The sequence below is a fragment of the Hemiscyllium ocellatum genome, chromosome 13 (assembly GCF_020745735.1).
Source record: "Hemiscyllium ocellatum isolate sHemOce1 chromosome 13, sHemOce1.pat.X.cur, whole genome shotgun sequence".
NCBI classification, from domain to species: Eukaryota; Metazoa; Chordata; class Chondrichthyes; order Orectolobiformes; family Hemiscylliidae; genus Hemiscyllium; species Hemiscyllium ocellatum.
In genome coordinates, this window is record NC_083413.1 from 12,474,560 (window position 1) to 12,492,574 (window position 18,015).

The following is an 18,015-nucleotide window of genomic DNA, read 5'->3' on the forward strand; positions in this document are numbered from 1 at the left end:
TGGTTGCACTTCACCCGGACGCTCCTGGTCTTTGGGCTCCCGGTAGAGAGGGGTGTGACTGATCAGAGGAGACCCCCCCCTTGTGGGTCTGCTCCTGGGCCTGGCCAGGCTGTCATTACACAGGCCCAGGCAACAGGATATGGAGGAGGTCATCTCTTCCGCATTTAGGATCGTGCCTGGGTGTCCTAAGAGATTAGATTAGATTTCCCACAGTATGCAAACAGGTCCTTCAGGTCAACAAGTCCACACTGACCCTCCGAAGAGTAACCTACTCAGACCCATTCCCCGACCCTGACTAATGCACCTAACACTATGGGCAATTTAGCGTGATCAGTTCACCTAAGCTGCACATCTTTGTGATTGTGGGAGGAAACCGGAGCATCCAGAGGAAACCCGCACAGACACGGGAAGAACTTGCAAATCCCATACAGACAGTCTCCCAAGGCTGGAATCGAACCTAGCTCCCTGGCGCTGGGAGACAGCAGTGCTAACCACTGAGCCAACGTGCCGCCCCCAAGTGTGATGGGGAAGGTGTGTTACTGGAAAAGCACCGCCGGTCAGGCATCCAAGGAGCAGGAGAGTCAACGTTTCGAGTATAAGCTCTTCATCAGGAATGAGGATGGCGAGATTATGCTCAAAACGTTGACTCTCCTGCTCCTTGGATACTGCCTGACCTCCTATGCATTTCCAGCACCACACCTTTTGGATCAGATCTCCAGCATCTGCAGTCCTCACTTACTCCTAGACGGAGCACACTGTGTCCATCATTGCTGTCTATGCTTTTAGAGAGGGGTGACTACCGTGGGTGATACAATGCTTTATTTCTCCCTCCAACTCCATTTAACCCTTTCCCCCTCACCATACCAGTCCCTCACTTTTGATGGTTAACATTGCTCTTAATAGGCTTTGCATGTAAATATTACATTGGCTATGTGTGGCTCCTACTGGTGGCGTTTATTAGTTTATAAACAAAACACAAAAAAAAGTCTCATTAATTTTTGATGGTGGGAAGCTCACTCAGTTGCATGTGGTAGCACTTCTGGGTATAAAGAATTTACTCCTTTAGGGTTCCACGGCTAAGCACTACTGCCTCTCAGCACCAGAGACCTGAGTTCAATTCCTGTCTTGGGTCAGAGTTTGGTCTGTGCAGTGTTTGCAGATTCTCCTCATAGAACATAGACCATTACAGCGCAGTACAGGCCCTTCGGCCCTCGATGTTGCGCTGACCTGTCTTACCAATCTGAAGCCCATCTAACCTACATTATTCCATGTACGTCCATATGCTCGTCCAATGATGACTTAAATGCACTTAAACTTGGCGAATCTACTACCATTGCAGGCAAAGCATTCCATACCCTTACTACTCTCTGAGTAAAGAAACTACCTCTGACATATGTCCTATATCTATCACCCTCTCGAGCACGTCGTCACCATACTTGGAAAAAGGCTCTCCCTTTCCATCCTATCAGACCCTCTGATTATCTAATATGTCTCTAAATGTCTGCGTGGAGTGCGTACATTCTCCCCTTGTCTGTGTGGGTTTCCTTCAGGTGCTCTGGTTTCCTCCCATAGTCCAAAGATGTGTACGTTAGATGGATTGGCCATGTTAAACCTGCCTGGTAATGTGCAGGTTTGGTAGATTAGCCATGGTAAACACAGGGATAGAGTGGCACCCTTCTTTGAAGGGTTAGTACTGACTCAATGGGCCAAATGTCCTCTTTAAGTCCTGTAGGGATTGTATGACTGGATTTCTCAGGGCTCAGAAAACCCCATCACAGCTGCAGGGAATCAGGATTGTGTGGATCCAGCACTGTTTGCAGTGGTAGTTTCCATATCTCTGGGTCACGAGTCTTGGGTTCAAGTCCAAGCTGCTCTAGAGGTGTATAATAACATCTCTGAACAGGTTGATTGGAAACTACTTTCTAGCATCCTTGTTGGCCCGGAGGAGTAGAAAACTTTTCCACTGGGACCCCAAAACCTTCTTCCATGCAGTCAGCAAATTCTTCCCCCCCCTTTCTTAAAAAGCATTCCTCAGCACCTCAATCTCTTCAAATGCACAATCCAAACCCTTGTCAGAGAGGGATCTTCAGCTCTGTGATCTCTCGCCAGATTTGAGATCTCTTCAACTGCTCTTTAACCTCAGTCCACCTATAATCTAACTCTCCATCTTAACCTCCTGATCTCCCCCCACTTCATGATTGCACCACACCCTGCAAGGTACTCTGCCCTCTGACCTAACGTTTCCTTGTTTAGCTTTTCCAACCTCTCTATCAAGCCAAGGGCAAAAAATGAGGAAAGTAGGATCTTTGTGTGACTTGCAGTTCTTGGTCTTCTATCTGCTCCAATACGTTTCTCCCCAAATATCCTCAAGCATAGCCCAAGTCTCTCCCATATCTCTTTAGGCTCCAGTACTTTGTACCAACTGGAAATGGGCACTAGATGCAATTGCAGCACCGCCACTTACAAATGTTTCAAACAAGGTTTGCTCAGAGAGATATATTTTCCTCTCTGACATACCTTTTGATGAGGAGGAGGAAGCCGCACAGTAGATTGCTTTGAAATAAGATGATGACGCCATGGTGATGACTACAGTCTCTGTCATTGGAGCTGGACCTGAGAGACACATCCAAGAAGCTGATGTTCAAAGGAAATGAAAGACGTGCATTTTTGTAGCACCTTTCATGACCTTCACAAATAAGGAGACTGTTTTATAATATAGTTGCAATATAAGAAACACAAGAGCCAATTTCCACTCAATACACTCCTACAGCAGACATCGGATAACCTGATGTAGGCGCTAGTGGATTGACTAATATTGATCATAGGGTCATAGAGGTGTACAGCATGGAAACGGACCCTTCGGTCCAATGTGTCCATGCTGACCAGATATCCTAACTAATCTAGTCCCATTTGCAAGCACCAGGCCCATATCCCTCCAAACCCTTCCTATTCATGTATCCATTCAGATGCCTTTTAAATGTTGCGATTGTACCAGCCTCCACCACTTCTTCTGGCAGCTCATTCCATACACATACCACCCTCTGCATGAAAACATTGATCCTTAGGTCCCTTTTAGATTATTCCTCTCTCACCTTAGACCTATGCCCTCTAGTTTTGAACCTCCCCTAGCCAGGGAAAAATATTGATCAGGACTCTCTTGTCATTCTTAAAAATAGTGTCATTGAATATTTTACACTCAGCAGAAAGGGGAATGGGTGTCAATTTGACATTTTATCTTGAAGGAGGCACATCTGACAATGCAGCATTCACTTTGTAATTAATTTTGTGCTCAAATCTCTACAGTTAGACTCCACCTCACAATTTTAGGAGTTGGAAGTCATGTCATGTTGAGATTGTACAGGACATTGGTGACACCCCTTCTAGAATACTGTGTCCAGTTCTGGTCACCCAGTTATAACAAAGATATTAAACTGGTGAGGGCTCAGAAGAGATTTACCAGGATGTCGCCAGGTATGTAAGGTTTGAGTTATAAAGAAAGGCTGGAGAGACTGGGACTATTTTCACTGGAGCATAGGAGGTTGAGGGGTGACCTTATAGAAGTTTACAGAATAATAAGGGAAATAGACTCATAGAGATATACAGCATGGAAACAGACCCTTTGGTCCCACTCATCCATATATCCCAAATTAAACTAGTCCCATTTGCCAGCAATTGGCCCATATTCCTCTATGTTTGTTCCTATTCATATACTAATCCAGATGCTTTTTAAGTGTTTTAATTGTACCAGCCTCCATCACTTTTAAGGTAAGACGAGAGAGATTTTAAAAAATACACAAGGGGCAATTTTTTTTACACAGAGGGTGGTTCGTATGTGGAATGAACTTCCTGAGGAAGAAGTGGATGTAGGTATAGTTACAACATTTAAAATTGACTTGGAGAAGTGCATGAATAAGAAATGTTTGGAGGGATATGGGGCGGGAGCAGGCAGGTGGGAGTAGTTTAGTTTATGTTTATGGTTAGCATGGATTGGTGGGACCAAAGGATCTGTTTCCTGCTGTATGACACTATGACTCAGCACAGACAGAAAATGCTGGCTCAGAGGCAGAGACATGAATAGAGTTAGAGGAAGTGTCAACGGGACAAAATCCTGGCCATGAAAGAAAGATTTTCACTCAGCACAGATAAAATAAAAACAAGACAATCATAAAAGTTAAAATCCAATTATATTTATTTTTTTAAAAGCTTGTTGTACAAGACTTCAAGGATTTAAACCGGAACTGAACTGTTTGCATACAATCCGTATGCATACCCTGCTATAATGCAATGCTCAATACATTTCAGTACAAAATAACCCAAATTCAAAACGTAAGGACACATACATGATACACTTTCACACTGTATGAATAGATTGAGCTATCTATGAAAAGGTTCATACTGTACTAGAAATAACATGTTTTAAGTAATTATTCCATAAAGCTGAAGAGGTTACACAGACTCGAACACCTAAATGCAAGAAATCTTGCCTGAGTGGTATTCAAGCTGTACTTCCTCTGCAGGTCCTCCAATATTTAAAATGCTGTTATTTTTCCAGCTTTCTTATCTGTTCCCTTGTGCATTCCTATTTTCCAAACCTACCCCTCCATGCAGTTCCTCATTCCCCATATAGACGACGGAATGATTTTGTCTGTACACTAACGTCTGTGATAAAAAGCGCACTCCATTCGCTAGACTAGGTGTGAAGTCATGGTCACGGCAGAAAAACCCTTTGGGTAAGTGCCAACTCCTTCTGGCCAATCACTGCCAGACAGGAGGTCGAGGCAGATTTTGAAGGTAAGGGCTATCTCAAGTGACACCACTCCCTCAGTGGCTCAGATTCCGAGAAACTGTGACAAAGGTCCTCTTCACAGCCCATGTCTGAATGTACGACAATATCACTGTAGCATGAGCAAAGAGATTGGTGAAGATGCCAGAAAATAGTCAGTGGGTTTCGCATGAATTCTGGCCAGAATGGAAACTGCTCAGTTAATAAGGTCTAAAAGTGCACTTCATTCAACTCACATTAAGATTCCGAGCTCTTCAAATAAACAAAATCAGACCAGTGCCAATTCTACAAGGAGAGGGCTCCCCAACTCTGATGTTGATAAATTAAAATTATACTAAAGAAAATGAGGAGAGTTTGCTTATTCCGCATTATTTTTACACCCTTTCAGGCCATGCACCACTATCTGTCTTCCTTCAGGTAAAATGGAATGACTGTCCAGAGTACACTTCTCACCATCAGTGTTACTCTTATGAATAGCCACTGCTCCTTCTCCTTGCTCTACGATTCAAAGCCTTTACTACAATAAAGGGCTCCTCGTACACAGCACCCTCCCCACCATCCAAAAACACACATAATCGAGACAAGAGAAACCTCAGCAATTGGCAAGTGCAAGCAATGATACTTCAGCAGGGACAAGCATTCAGTCACTTGATGCCCCTTTTCACATCAGTGAACATTTTATGCTTAACTATCTTGTTTATTCATAGAGTGCTGGCTGTTTTGGGGAGACAGGCAAACAGGAACAAAGTATGGAGGCTACTGGGGGAAAATCAAGCTCATCGGCTGTCTCCATCTGATTCCGTGCCAGCATCTGTTTCACTTTTCCCATTTTGAGAGCCTTTCTGAAACCACTCATCTGAATGAAGGGATGGGTGGGGTTGGTAGGGAGGGGACTGGGTGGGGTTGGGGGGACAGAGGCGAGTGGTTACAATGGTGCCTGTTAAACTCCAGACCCAAAGCTGGCACTGAATCTGAATGCTGGAACCCTCTTCTGAATCCAGACCAAGAGCAGCCAACAAAATGGTAACAGACATTTCAAATCGCTCCATCCATCCAGCACTGTCACTTGGCACACTTATGGAGCACAGGCTGCACTATGGGGTCTAACCTCACTTTTTTTGACATTTAAATCATTGGTTAACGTTTGCTGAAATTTTGATCAGCATGCCTCTCCCAACTGTCTCTATAAATTGCTTATGGTGCACCTGTGGGAAAAGAGTCATCTTTTGGGACTCAAATGGGATGGTGCAGCTTCCTTTATCCTGCACATCCAGCGTTATGTTGCAATAAGGGCATTCTTCTATTGACCTTCAGCATTGCATCATTCCCTTTCCACTCCTACCTTGCACAAGACAACTCATTCCACCCTGAACTCCACCCAGTCCAATTCATCACAACCTTTCCACTTTCATCGCTCCCAAATTCTCACCTGATTACCAACAGAAAAGAAAGGAGGTTGTCCCTTTCTTTTTAAAGTATAACAATTTGAGTACTTGACATGATAAAAATCTAAAATCCAAGTTTCAATATGATAATAATTAAAAAAAAGTTTTTTTTTTAGAAAAGAAAAACTAAGTAGCCACTCGATAAAAATGTGGTAGTTTTTTTTTGTTTGCAAAATCTATTTTTACAGAACATAACATTGTAACATATCAAACTATAAGGGTATACAGTTATATTTATCTACGTTATAATCTCGAAGCCTTTGAAAGATATGAGTTTAGAAGCTAACAGCTGTGATGATATTCAGGGACTCATAACATATTCCCCTCTCCACTATTTGGACAGAGTCACTAAAAACTGTTTGCTTTAAATGGTTTAGCAATTCTGTTAAATTTAGCAGAGAAAGGAATGCCGTGGGAATGTGGCAAACCTGCATCCGCCATCACTGCCAATGTGGGCACCTAGGCCATGAAAATGAATTAATAGCATGTAATCGAGTAATACAGAACTGCAGCTCGAACCACTAAGAGTACAATGGTGCCCCTATGTGCAAATGGCAACTAATCATTGTCACGGTGACAAAACTCCAAACCTGGAGGTTCTTTGTACATTTTTCTTTTTGATATAGAACAGTACAAACACATTTTAAAGCTCTGTTTGTGTTAAATAGCTGGTAAGTGTTTGGTATCACTCCATTTTTCTGATAAAATGTCACCACAACTATTTGATTAACAACCCCTTCAGCCCCACCTTCCCCAATGTGTTTTTTTTTATCATTTGAACCAAACAGACTCCAGTCATGTGCTATTACACACACAAATAAACACGAATGGCCAGTCTCTTTGGTTCATTATCATCTTCCTTTTGGCTGCTAAGAATATAATATTAATAATATTGGACAAAGAAATCATCCAATTTGCCATGCAAAATAGGATAAGCAGTGAAATCTTTGATCTTCTACTAGAGGCTAACCCCATGATTACATGGAAGGTCAAAGAAATTGAAATAGTTCAAGAATATAGTTCATATAAAGTATTGCTAGCTGCCTTTTCTTTACTTAAATGACAAGTATATACCACTTTGGGGTGTCGGGGGAGCATAAGAGTCATCAGGCAAACAAAAAAGCGCTACTTGAGGCAATCTGCCTCTGATTCAAGCAGAAAAAGTAACTTTTGTCTCGATTTTTATTTTTATTTTCTTTCTTTCCTTCCTTCTTCCTTGAGTGCTTACAACCAAGTGAGGAAAGTCTCTTTAGGGTTGAGGCTAGACTCCACGTCAGGCAAGATGTCTGATCCGAAGGGCTCCTGCAGGCTTGGCATCAGGTCCTCGCCTTCCAGGGTCCCGAGGTCCACGTTGGTTCCAGGCAGGGAGTCCAGGAAGTCAGGGAAGCGACTGGGCTGATTTGCAGTCATAGCGGTCTGCCCCATGTCTCCTGCAGACAAAGCATAGGGCTTAGATGGAGCTCCTTCAAAATCTAACACTTCAAACAGTGGCATAACCATGAAAACCCAAACAGGTACACCTTAAGAAATAGCAAACATCAACTAAAGATCTGGGCCTACGTGACATTAGAACATAAGAAACAGGAGCAGGAGTAGGCCATTTGGCCCCTTTGAGCCTGCTCCGCCATTCAATAAGAGCATGGTTGATCTTTTCATGGACTCAGTTCCACTTAGCCACCTGCTCACCATAACCCTTAATTCCTGTACTCTTCACAAATCTATCTATCTTTTCCTTACAAACTTTCAATGGGGTAGCCTCAACTGCTTCATTGGACAGGGAATTTCAGAAATTGATTGTAAGGCATGTTGAGAAATCCTGACGCTGGCGAAAAAGATTTGCTTCTTTCAAACCTCTAGCTTGTCCAATGATCCGGTTGATAAGTGATTTCCCCAAACTGAAAGTTCTGTAGATCAGTACATCCAATAATCAAAGTAGTCCCCAATCACTTCCATAGTCAAGAATGAGCAAAGTCTATCTTACTTAAGCATTCACTTCCATTGTGTTGATCTCCAATGGAACACATTATTTCCCATTGTATGGAATTTTAATAAGGTAAGTCATTAAAATGATAAGAATTCCTGGTGCAAGCTTTGGATTTATACGTACCTGCCATGCCAAATACAATCTAAACATTGCAAAAAGAGATATTCAGCCTATGTTAGAGTAATTTCTCTTTTGGCTTACATTTACACTGCTGAATCTTAATTGTTTAAGTGGTGTAAAGTACACATTTAGAAATTCCCAGAATGTTTGTGTCTAACACTCCAAGCAATGTTAGATTGAAACTTGATGAGAATTTCTAAACGTGCACTTTACACCAAAACTTACACCAATTACATGATTAAGACTCAGTGGTGTCAATCTTACATACATTCACAAAGTTCAGTATTAAATAAGAAAGAAAGACAATGAGCCTGAATTCACCTGTATCCATTTCCTCGACATGACCCAGAAAGTCTTCAGGTGTCCTTCCTAATCCCAAGCCGCTGTCTGCACTTGCCTGCCGTGAGTGATACGGTCCACTGTGTGCGAAAACCAGCAAGGAATGGCCATGATGGTAATGGGGAGGCAAAGGAAAAAAGGATGTCTGTTATTAATATGGTACTAGATCAAAGTCTCTGGTATAAAAGCAAGCTAAGTCTCAGCTAATTCGAGCATTCCTGTCATGTGAATTAAAGAAAACTTGCCTGCTGAGGAAGGGGTCTGAGCCATTGTTTGTGATGGCGTGCATCTCCTGTGTCATAGTCGGTGTAGAGACTGCATTCTGGGCTGTGGAGATGTTATCCGATTCAATGGGAATCTGATTGGGAATCTGATTGTACAGTGCCTTCTCCTGAAAGAAATACAAAGGCTGAAAACAAGTGCTTTCCCTGGAGAAAATAAAATGCTCCTTTACATAGGAACAAGCCATGCTTGACACTTACAAATGTCTCAATCAGACAGCTTAAAAAGACCAAAGATGAATTACCTTGAAACAGACCATCACACGTTCATACATAAACATCCCAAAACTTTACAGTGCCACCAAACATTTTTAATCACAGAGTTTCTAATCTTGTATGATGTTCCCTATCCCTTCACCAGTCGTAGAGTTAATAGAGTCATTCCTGATGAAGGGCTTATGCCCGAAACGTCGAATTTCCTATTCCTTGGATGCTGCCTGACCTGCTGTGCTTTAACCAGCAACACATTTTCAACTGTGATCTCCAGCATCTGCAGACCTCACTTTTTACCCTTACTTAATAGAGTCATAGACATGTACAGCGTGGAAACAAACTCTTCGGTCCAAGTCCATGCTCACCAGATATCCCAACCCAATCGTAGTCCCACCTGCCAGCACCTGGCCCATATCCCTCCAAACCCTTCCTATTCATATATCCATCCAGATGCCTTTTAAATGTTGCAATTGTACCAACCTCCACCACTACCCATCACCAAGTACAGATCACACTGATTTCAATTAAGCAAGCTCTGAAGGGTTGTAGGTGTTTGACTAAATAACAAAGTAGTTGCTCACTTTGGGTGAAATCTTTCCCTCCTGCAATGTGGAAGAGGCAAAGGGGACAGATCAACACACATGGTAACATTGGGAAGATATTCACTCCCTTCCCATCACCTCACAAGTTAAGCTCTGGGGATGGCCCATGGTTTACTGTCCTGTCCTGCCACCAACTAAGATTCTTAAATCCTACGCTCGCTCTATGCCTTGCATCTAGAAAGGCACGGTAGCTCAGTGGTTCGCACTCCTGCCTCACAGCACCAGGGTCCTGAGTTTGATTCCACCCTCAGGTCACTGCGTAAAATTTGCACGTTCTCACCGTGCCTGCTTGGGCTTCCTCCGGGTGCTCTCATAGTCCAAAGATATGCAGGTAGTATATTAATAAATAACAAAGTAGTAACAACATATTGGATAAACGATTAGCTAATTAACAGAAGTCAAAGAATTGGGATAAGGGATATGACTTTGAAATGGCTAGCTATAATTAATGGAGTTCACGGGAATCAGTGCTGTGGCCACAATTATTTACAATATATATTTACAAACTGGATAAGGAAGGTGAATATATACTATAGGAGAAAGTGAGGACTGCAGATGCTGGAGATCAGAGCTGAAAATGTGTTGCTGGGAAAGTGCAGCAGGTCAGGCAGCATCTAAGGAGCAGGAGAGTTGATGTTTTGGGCATGAGCCCTTCTTCTTTGTCAAAGGGTCAATTAGACTCGAAACGTCAGCTCTTTTCTCCCGTTACAGATGCTGCCAGATCTGCTGAGATAAGCAGAGATTATGTCTTCTTGTGAGTGAGTCTAGGACAAGAGGGCATAAGATTCCCTATTTAAGACAGTGATGAGGAGAATTTTTTTCTGTTAGAAGATAGTGAATCTGGAATTCTTTACTACAGAGGGCTGTAGAGGTTGGATCATTCAGTACATTCAAGAGTGAGACAGACAGATTTTTGATCATTAAGCCAGTCAGAGACAGGAAGATGGAGTTGAGGATTATCAGATCAGCCATGGATCTCACTGCAGAGCAGACTCGATGGGGTGAATGGTATACATCTGCACCTTCATCTGATGGGCTTATTCCATTTGATGTATTTATCTACCAAGCCATTGTAGGAAGCTGGTTTACATGCAAAGACATCAAAGATTAGATCCCAGGGGAAAGAAGCTGGGGCAGAAAGAGTTACCTGTCTCATGAGCTCCTGTTGCAGATGTTTAATCCTCTCTTTTTCCATCTGGATCTGCTGGAGACGCATCTTCTGCTGATGTTTCTGCTGCACCGTCATAGCACTGGATAGGTTCATCATGGCCATCCGCGGATTCTGTGAGGGCACAACAGGAGGGGGTACAGTGGTGTTTGGCGTCATCTGCTGCTGATTCATCACTGAGGAGAAAGAATGGAAGCACGTGAGTCCAGCAGCATGTGAACTGACCATCCGAACTGCCGTGTGATTTTTTTTTGCCTGTAATCCCGCATTGTGGACTAATCACATGTATGTGCGAACCATGTGACACCCAGGAAATGAAGTCAAACGGAACGTAGGCCTATTTAAAACGATGGGCCCCACCACATCTTTCCACACAGTGAGACATCAATGCCTCAGGAGATTCCCTGCTATAAATGGGAGCTGGCTTTGGAATAGCAGCTAGCTATGCATCTTCAGAAACGGTTCATAGAATGGCATAGAAATTACAGTACACATACACACCATTCAGCCAAACATGGCTGTTCCAATATTCATGATCCACACAAGGCTCCCTTTCATGCCTCACAATCCAATGCCATGATTATTTCCTGCTAACTCTTTGTCCTTGCATTTCTTTATCTAGATTCCCCTAAAGATATATCTTCCTTTCGTCTTTTATGAGATGTAGGTGTCACTGACTAGGCCAGCACATTTTTTTGTCCACCCCTAACTGACTGACTCGCTTGGATGGTAAGTTTGATAAGAGCACAGTCCATGGTGAGTTGACCTGTAAATGAGGTGCTCCAATGAGCAACGATGAACGTCAGCTGGGAACCTGACCCTGCTGAGCAAGAGTCTCATTACGCCATCCGATAAAAGTGAATTAGGTGGGGGTGAGATAGTCTTGACGTTGAGATAGGCCTTGCTGAACATTTCCCCCCGATTCTACCACTCCTCTTGCTATAGCTCATCCCACACTGAGCCTGGGAAGATACTCCCTAACTCCTTTATAAAATAATCCTGATTTATTAACTACATTCCATAAGCTGCTTGAAGTCATGCCTCAGAGAATCAGTCTGGCATTCTATTACTAACCCAGTAACATGACCACTATACTACTGCCTTCTCTGCGTATCTACACTATTACTTCAACCATGCCAAGTGATTGCTAGTTCTCAGTATGTTTTCTGTCAAACACTTATTATAATCTTAAAGACCTCCATTAGTTCATCATATCCTTTCATGAAAAACAGGCCCAGCCTGTTCAATTTTTCCTGATAGTTATAACAAGTCCATTCCAACTCCATCATTGGAAACATGCAATAAGTTATTTTGAAATGCAGTGACCCTTGTTAGACAAGCAAACAAAGCACCCACGTGGGACAACATCACCTCAACAGGTGATGTAAGTGGCCAACTATTCAGAAGTAAGAATGAAACATATTTGAAGCTAATGACCTTTCATTTGTGTGATAAGGTATAAAACAATGATATGAGAAGGACTGCCAAGAGTCCACTTGTGCAGTTTTTAATCAACTATACATACCAATAGTCTAGACTTCCCAGCAAACCAAATCAGAAAGTTACACTGTTGACCCAGGTCAGTTTGCAAGAACCTTTGGAATACAGGAATTCCTAAACCAGAAAAGGCCAACATTCATCCAATTTGTCTTCGATCACCGTATCAAAGACTTTTCCACCTTTTTGTTCCTCCTACTCCTTTTCCTCTGCCTCTGTAGTTGCTTAAAAGCTGGTATATCCCTGACGTTTTCTGCTTAAGTGCCATCGACCTGATACATAACCTTTTCTCTCTCTCTCTCCCTCCCCACCAACAGGTGCACTCAGTATTTCCAGCATCATCTGTGATTTCTTTCCTAAATTCCTACTTCAGAAAGTTATAATTTATCGGCAAATACAAAAATCCATATGGGGCTATAGAAAAGTCTCAGCTTGTTGAATCGTGATATTGAACTTTAGAGAACTTGGCAATGCTGAGAGATTACAGTGGATAGATCACAGACTGTAAACCTCTCGTTTAACAAAGATACAGCTGATGCTTTGTAACTAAGTTAGTGTATGATAATCTGAAATGTTATAGCCTTTGCAGAGGTGCTGCTGAACATGATTTTATCCACATATTTTCCGTTTATGATGAACATTATCTTCTACTTGAGTCTTCACAAATAACCAGACTTAATCCACAATTGCAGGATGGTCTGTCCTAACTTGCTGTGGTTTGCAGCAACAATCTAACATGCCTGGACAGGTATAGGTAATCTATTAACAGCCACAGGAAGTTGAGGGTCATGCTTCCACAATTAGGCAATTGCTCACTCTGCCTTCGGTCTCCCCCCTCCCAAGAATCCCAAGCTGTTTCAAGTTCACGATGACCTTGCTACACAAAGACTATTCTTGGAGAGGGAAGGTGGGCAAGAGTCTGAGTGAGATTGCTGTCCTGGGATTTACTTCTCCCTATAAGGGAAACCTGGATACAAAATATACAAAATAACCCACCGCAACCCTCCTTCCCCATCATAGCCACAGTTCCTCTGTCCCTTTAGCGTCAGGGAACTGTAACCTGAGCAGGCAGGGACGGTTTAAACAGCAGGGTCCTTTCACAGGCATTCGGGAGTCAGGGAGGGAGACAACCTCAAAGGTTGGCATTGGTGCCTGAGAGATTCACCTCCCAGCCATATGTAGCTTTTTCTTTTAACTCAAATGATGCTGCTTCTAGCCACAGAGATGCACAGCACGAAAACAGACCCTTCAGTCCAACTCGTCCATGCCGACCAGATATCTTAACCTAATCTAGTCCCATTTGCCAGCACTTGGCCAATATCCCTCTAAACCATTCCTATTCATGTACCCATCCAGATGCCTTTTAAGTGCTGTAACTGTACCAGTCTCCACCACTTCCTCTGGCAGCTCATTCCATACACCCTCTGTGTGAATTCTTTAACAAAGTGTAACAGGACTTTTTTTGTGACTTTACAGCCTCCCATTCAACACTTCACAGAGTCGTGGAGATCTCCAGGGCTGGAAAATGGCCCGTCAGCCCATTGAATTGGCACTGGTCAAAAACAACCACCTGACTATTCTAATCTCATCTTCTTGGCCAGATATGCCTTGGCATCATGAGTGCATCCTTAAATACTTCTTCCATGTTATCAAGCAGTTTCTGCCTCTACCTTCCTTTCAGGCAGACACTCCCTGATTCCCACCACCATCTTCGAAAAACATTTCCTTGAATCCAGATGCCCTTTACCTTAAATCTATGCCCCCCCCCGGTCATTGATCCCCCCCACCAAGGAGAAAGGTTCCTTCCCATCTATCTGACAAATGTGGCTCAGTTTGTGATCCTCTTGTCATACTATCTGAAGGGTTCCAGCTTCATGACAGAGACACCTTCAATGCAGTACATGTGTCACCTTTAGGATGAGGTCAGGAAATCTCAGTTATAATGAGAGATTGGATAGACTGGGATTGCTTTCCTTCAATCAGAAGAGATTGAGACGGGACATGATTGAGATGTATATAATTGTAGTCAGAGAAGAATAAACTTGTCCCTTTGTGGGAGGGATCAATGACAGGGGGGATAGATTTAAGCTAAAGGGTAGAATGTTTAGGGACATTTAAGCGACTGCTGGACATGCACATGTACAGCAGTGAATTGAGGGGTGCGTAGGTTAGATTATTTTATTTTACATTAAGATTAATCCTCAACACAACATCATGGGCCAAAGGACCTGTTCTGTGCTGTACTTCTCTATGTTCGATGTTTCAAGGAGATGTGAGGAAAAGCTTTTACATCCAGAAAGTGGTGAGAATCTGGAAATCATTGATTGATTGATTTGATTTGATTTATTGTCACATGGACCCAAGCACAGTGAAAGGCTTTGTTTGTGAGCAGTACGGGCAGATCATAGTAAGCAAGGACATACAGTGAAGAAAAACATAGACAGAGTAGGGCATACAGGTCACACCACACAGGACGTGCACTAGGCAAGATCAACATTCACAAGAACAGCACTATTCGAACTAAAATAGACATTGCTGGAAAAGTTCAGTAGGTCTGGCAACATCTGTGAAGAGATATCAGAGTTAACATTTCGGGTCCAGTGACCCTTCCTCAGAACTGATGGCAGCTAGGAAAATGTTGGCTTATCTGCAGAAGTTAGGGTTGTGGGGAGGGAATAAGGAGTAAATGATAGGTGGGGACAGAACCCAAAGCCAGAACGGTTGGACAGGCAAAGGAGTTGATAACGATCCGGCTGGGAGGGTGAATAGCTGTTAATGGAGACTGTTAGTGGCTAACAATGGGTAGTGTGTAATGGCAGACTGTGTAATAACGAGGCCTGGTGTGTAGGGTAGGGGCTAGGACAGGGAAGCGTCCAGGCCCTAAAATGATTGAACTTGATATTGAGTCCAGAGTGCTGCAGGGTCCCCATGCAGAAAATGAGGTCACCTGTCATAACAGTAGTGTTCCAAAAGCTTGTGATTTCAAATAAACCTGTTGGACTATAACCAGGTGTTGTGTGACTTCCAACTTCAATCATAAAGAGGACCATAGAGCTGCTCTTTCATTACAGTCCTCTGGGAATGTCCTGGGGTCTCCAGGAATAAAGGATTAATTGTCAAAGCAGTTCTTCCAAAGAGCCAGCACAGTCACAATAGGCCAAGTGGCCATCTTTTGTAATCCGATGAGTTTTAAATGCTCTCGGTGGGGTTGGATGAGCCTTGGTGTCCAATAAACACTACATTGACCTTACAAATAGTGCTATACCTCGATGTAAGGGGTGGTCTGGGACTATTTAACTGTTTTAAAGTTGATTCCTTTTTCACCGCAGGCAGATAGGACTTCAGCTGGATGGGGGCAAGGCTGGTTAAGGGGGAGGTAGAGCATGGATTTGATTATCTGGATGTTACAAATGTAGTGCTGAAATCACAGAACAAGCCATTGCACGAAGTCATACCCACACTGTGCTCAGACATTACCCCTGCTTGGGGCTTTCGATGAGCACAGAGAAGGGAATCGAACTGCTTTCATGTGACAGGGATGCAGGGTGGAAAAGAGACAAGATTGGCAAACCCGGGCTGACTGGCCCATGCTATCTTATTCCATCAACCTCCTCAGGCACATCAAAATTATCAAATCACAGCTAGAGACTTTGGACAAATGTTTGTGCAGAATTTCTGAGACTGCTATTTGCTCGCCCCCAGCTTTGTTGCTTACCCATACTGTTTAAAACAGTATCTGTCAGCTGAAATGCTGCAGTGTTTCAGACAATCGAAAGAGTTGACAGGATAGGTAGATAAAGTTAAAAATCACACAACACTGAGCTACCTGACGAAGCAGCAGTGCTCCGAAAGCCTGTAATTCCAAGTAAACCTGTTGGAATATAACCTGGTGTCATGTGATTTTTAACATTGTCCACCCCAGTCCAACACCAGCTCTTCCACATCAGAGTAGGTAGAGAGTTCCCATTTCTGCCAATGGGAAATATAGAACAAAGAGGCACAGCCTTAGAGTTAAAGCTGGATTGTTCAGTAGGTGTTATCAGAAGGTGCTGCTTCACACACACAGGCCAGAACAAATGGTGAACTCATCTGTTGTGATGAGTGAGGGGTCTTACTTGAAACCTCCAAAATGGAAGTTGATAAGATTTTGTTAACAGTTGTAGACAAAGCTGGATTCCAACTGAATGAACAACTGTATGTGCCGAATGGTCTATCACTTTTTCCTGTGTCTCACAACAAAGGAGTAATGACAACTGTTTCATTCAGGTCTATTTTTATTACATTCAATTGCCCCATATTTATTTTGGAAAATCACAGCCTTACAGCTCAAACTGTAAGGGCCTTAACGGAACCATAGTGGAATGAGATATATTTAAAGTCTAATGCCTCTTTCTTTCTTAAATAACTGTGTTGCATAATGAAGTAATGGGAAATGCAATGTGAAACAAAAAGCATTACCAACCTTCAGCACAATACAACTGAGGCTCTCTCACTGAGGGAGCTGTCTTTGTCATTTCGGACAAGGGTAGACAATAGACAATAGGTGCAGGAGTAGGCCATTCTGCCCTTCGAGCCTGCACCATTCAATATGATCATGGCTGATCATCCTTAATCAGTATCCTGTTCCTGCCTGATCTCCATAACCCTTGATTCCACTATCCTTGAGAGCTCTATCTAACTCTTTCTTAAATGAATCCAGAGACTGGGCCTCCACAGCCCTCTGGGGCAGAGCATTCCACACCGACACCACGCTCTGGGTGAAGAAGTTTCTCCTCATCTCTGTCCAAAATGGTCTACCCCATATTTTTAAGCTGTGTCCTCTGGTTCAGCACTCACCCATCAGTGGAAACATGTTTCCTGCCTCCAGAATGTCCAATCCTTTAATAATCTTGTATGTCTCAATCAGATCCCCTCTCGGTCTTCTAAACTCAAGGGTATACTAGCCCAGTCGTTCCAGTCTTTCAATGGTAGTCCCGCCATTCCAGGAATTGACCTCGTGAACCTACGCTGCACTCCCTCAATAGCCAGAGTGTCTTTTCTCAAATTTGGAGACCAGAACTGCACACAATACTCCAGGTGTGGTCTCACCAGGGCCCTGTACAGCTGCAGAAGAACCTCTTTGCTTCTATACTCAATCCCTCTTGTTATGAAAGCCAGCATGCTATTAGCCTTCTTCACTACCTGCTGTACCTGCATGCTTACCTTCATTGACTGGTGTACAAGAACACCCAGATCTCTTTGTACTGCCCCTTTACATAAATTGATTCCATTTAGGTAGTAATCTGCCTTCCTGTTCTTGCCACCAAAGTGGATAACCATACATTTATCCACAATAAACTGCATCTGCCATGCATCTGTCCACTCACCTAACCTGTCCAGGTCACCCTGTAATCTCCTAACATCCTCCTCACATTTCACCCTGCCACCCAGCTTAGTATCATCAGCAAATTTGTTAATGTTATTACTAATACCATCTTCTATATCATTAATTTATATTGTAAAAAGCTGCGGTCCCAGCACTGATCCCTGCGGTACCCCACTGGTCACTGCCTGCCATTCTGAAATGGAGCCATTTATCACTAC

General features: G+C 43.1%; 1 protein-coding gene across 2 annotated transcripts in view; it reads right to left on the bottom strand.

Moving 5' to 3' along the window:
* Positions 1-4,171: 4,171 nt before the first annotated feature.
* Positions 4,172-18,015, bottom strand: part of wwtr1 (WW domain containing transcription regulator 1) — a 165,784-nt gene continuing 151,940 nt past the window's right edge. For both annotated transcript variants that reach the window (XM_060834539.1, XM_060834540.1), the window contains 4 exons: positions 10,915-11,111; positions 8,917-9,062; positions 8,654-8,751; positions 4,172-7,658 (listed from right to left, as the gene is read on the bottom strand). In XM_060834539.1, coding sequence (XP_060690522.1) covers positions 7,453-7,658; positions 8,654-8,751; positions 8,917-9,062; positions 10,915-11,111 — 647 coding nt within the window. In that variant the 3' untranslated portion in view covers positions 4,172-7,452. The remainder of the gene's footprint in view (positions 7,659-8,653; positions 8,752-8,916; positions 9,063-10,914; positions 11,112-18,015) is intronic.